General features: G+C 44.5%; 1 protein-coding gene across 1 annotated transcript in view; it reads left to right on the top strand.

Annotated features, from left to right (window-relative positions):
- The first annotated feature begins 2,147 nt into the window (after window positions 1–2,147).
- The window catches only part of DACH1 (dachshund family transcription factor 1), a 601,285-nt gene continuing 601,095 nt past the window's right edge, over window positions 2,148–2,337 (top strand). Inside the window, exon 1 of the mRNA XM_006864308.1 lies at window positions 2,148–2,335. Within this exon, the coding sequence (XP_006864370.1) occupies window positions 2,148–2,335 (188 nt within the window). The remainder of the gene's footprint in view (window positions 2,336–2,337) is intronic.

Here is a 2,337-nt window from a genome sequence, read left to right as displayed (position 1 = left end):
TAGAAATTTGTCTACTTTCTAGAAAAATCAATTTTATGAATACTTGTAACTCAAGAAAGCCACCTGATATAACTGTGGTGCCCCAAATAGTTCAGCATAAATTTAGACAAATTAATCAGTAGTGTCATTTCTCTCTAGATACTGTACCCTTTGGCACCAAATTTCAAAAAGTTTAAAGAGCTAAAATGGGTAAGAGAAATATGATCATTATTTAACAGTAAAGCAACAGAAATTTCATTGTGAAAGTTCCCACCACTGTGAACTTACTGCTAATAGTTCATTTTTTAAATATGTCAAATGCTAAAACATTGTTTCATATCTTGTGAAGTTACTGAACATGTGTAGACAGGTAGTAAGTCTAATTATTTAAGACTCTTAGAGATAAAAGCTGAGAACTGACTTGACCTATGCTCAAGCGCCTGTTGGTCAGAAGTCCTTGAATAAATCTCTCTATGCAACAGGTTAGGAAACGGAGGAAAAGGAGAGGGGAAGGAAGGAAGGGGATCAATCTAAACTCAACCTGTTTTTAGATGTAGCTACACTTTTCTGCCTTGACGAGTCAGCTAGTTAGCTTTGTTTTTGTTGTCATTATTTACAAAACACATTTTCACTGATAAACTAAAAAAAAAAAAAAAGTTTTCCCCCAAAAATGATACGTTTCAAATATGAAAAACGCAGAATTACTGGTATAAAACAAATAACACACAGGCAATTAGCCTGGGGTCTTAAAGGACTCCAGGATACTATGCAAGAGAGGTAAACTAACACAGAGTTTTAATAAGAAAAAGCAGTGTGCACTTGTTCCCTACTTTCTACACCTTCAAGGATGCCTGCTTTCTTTGAATTTCTAGGTATAACATGATGTAACAGGCATTTCAGAACTGCTTTTGGAGCGAAAGTGAAGTTATTCTGGCTGATCCACAATGAAAATAGTTAAGAAACTATTAATAAATACTTGAATACAGAGTACTTCATTATTCTTCAACGATTTTTGGAATTATTTCCGCCCCTCCACGCCCCCCCCCCAACCGCAACTGGAAAACTGTCCTACCTGGAATACTATCTTTAATCAAGTCTTTAGTCATTATTTTTCGCAGACAACACATGTATGAAATATACGTTTTGCTTACATGCGATTTTTCCTCAAATTAATTCTTAACAATCAAGAAGTGAGGGGATGTGTTTTCATTTGTACTCATTGCAAAAGAGCACGAAGATGGATCCAAAATCCTTTAAGAAGAGCTCGAAGCGCTCTAGTTCCTCTTTAGGTAGGCAGGAAATGGCTTAAAAGATTTTTTTGGAAAAAAAAATACGACTTGTTGTGGACGAAATGCAGTATTAGACTTGCAGTCTAACGGTAATAGAAGAGAAGTAGAACGTCTCTCTTCCTTTTCCCATCGCTAATTCTGTGTCCCCAGCTTCTCCTGTCTGTCCCTCCCACAGTTGCTCTCCTTCTCCTCCCCCTCCCCTCCTGCCTTTCTCGCTCACTTGCTCTCCCTCTGTGTCTCGCGCTCTCGGAGTCTCTGCTCCGAGTTCCTGGTTGGATAATTTGGGTTAATACTAGTGAGTGAGGTTTTTGCGGCTTCAAAGGGTATTTCAAGTTTCCGGAGCTCCTCCCCTCTGCACCGTGTGACAACAACAACTCGTCCAGCCGGCAGCCTGCACTTTTCAGCTCATTTTCTCTCTGTCATTCCCCTCTCAATCTTTGATCAATGTACTTGCCAGGGAGAACCCAAGTCCTTCAAACCTCCTCCTTTTCACCTTCATCCTTAACTTTGTGCTAGAGCGGGACCTACACAACAACAGCCGACCCTCCCCGCCCCCGCCCCCCCCAAAACCAGCCCCCAATCCCAGCCCCGGGAGAGGACTCGCATTTCGACTTGCGGGACACTTTTGTGCGTTTCTCTCCAGAGCGCCTCTCGCGCTCGCCCCTCCTGCGCTCGCTTTTTCTAACCCTCACCTCCTTTCCTCCCTCCCCCCCCTCCTTTGCTCCCCTTTCTCCTCCTCGTTTTCTCTTGGAGTTTTTTGTTGTTGTTGTTCCTCCCCAGCTCCTTCTCCCCCTTTTTTTTTTTTTTACCATTCCCCTCCCTGGGGTGTGTGGCAACTTTTCCCCTCGCATCTCCTTCTGTTTCCCCTTATATGTGACCATGGCAGTGCCGGCGGCTTTGATCCCTCCGACCCAGCTGGTACCCCCTCAACCCCCGATCTCCACGTCTGCTGCCTCCTCCGGCACCACCACCTCCACCTCCTCGGCGACCTCGTCTCCGGCTCCGTCCATCGGGCCCCCGGCGTCCTCAGGGCCAACTCTGTTCCGGCCGGAGCCTATCGCGGCGGCGG

This window comes from Chrysochloris asiatica, unplaced genomic scaffold (genome assembly GCF_000296735.1).
Source record: "Chrysochloris asiatica unplaced genomic scaffold, ChrAsi1.0 scaffold00063, whole genome shotgun sequence".
NCBI classification, from domain to species: Eukaryota; Metazoa; Chordata; class Mammalia; order Afrosoricida; family Chrysochloridae; genus Chrysochloris; species Chrysochloris asiatica.
This window is presented reverse-complemented; position numbering and strand designations above follow the sequence as displayed.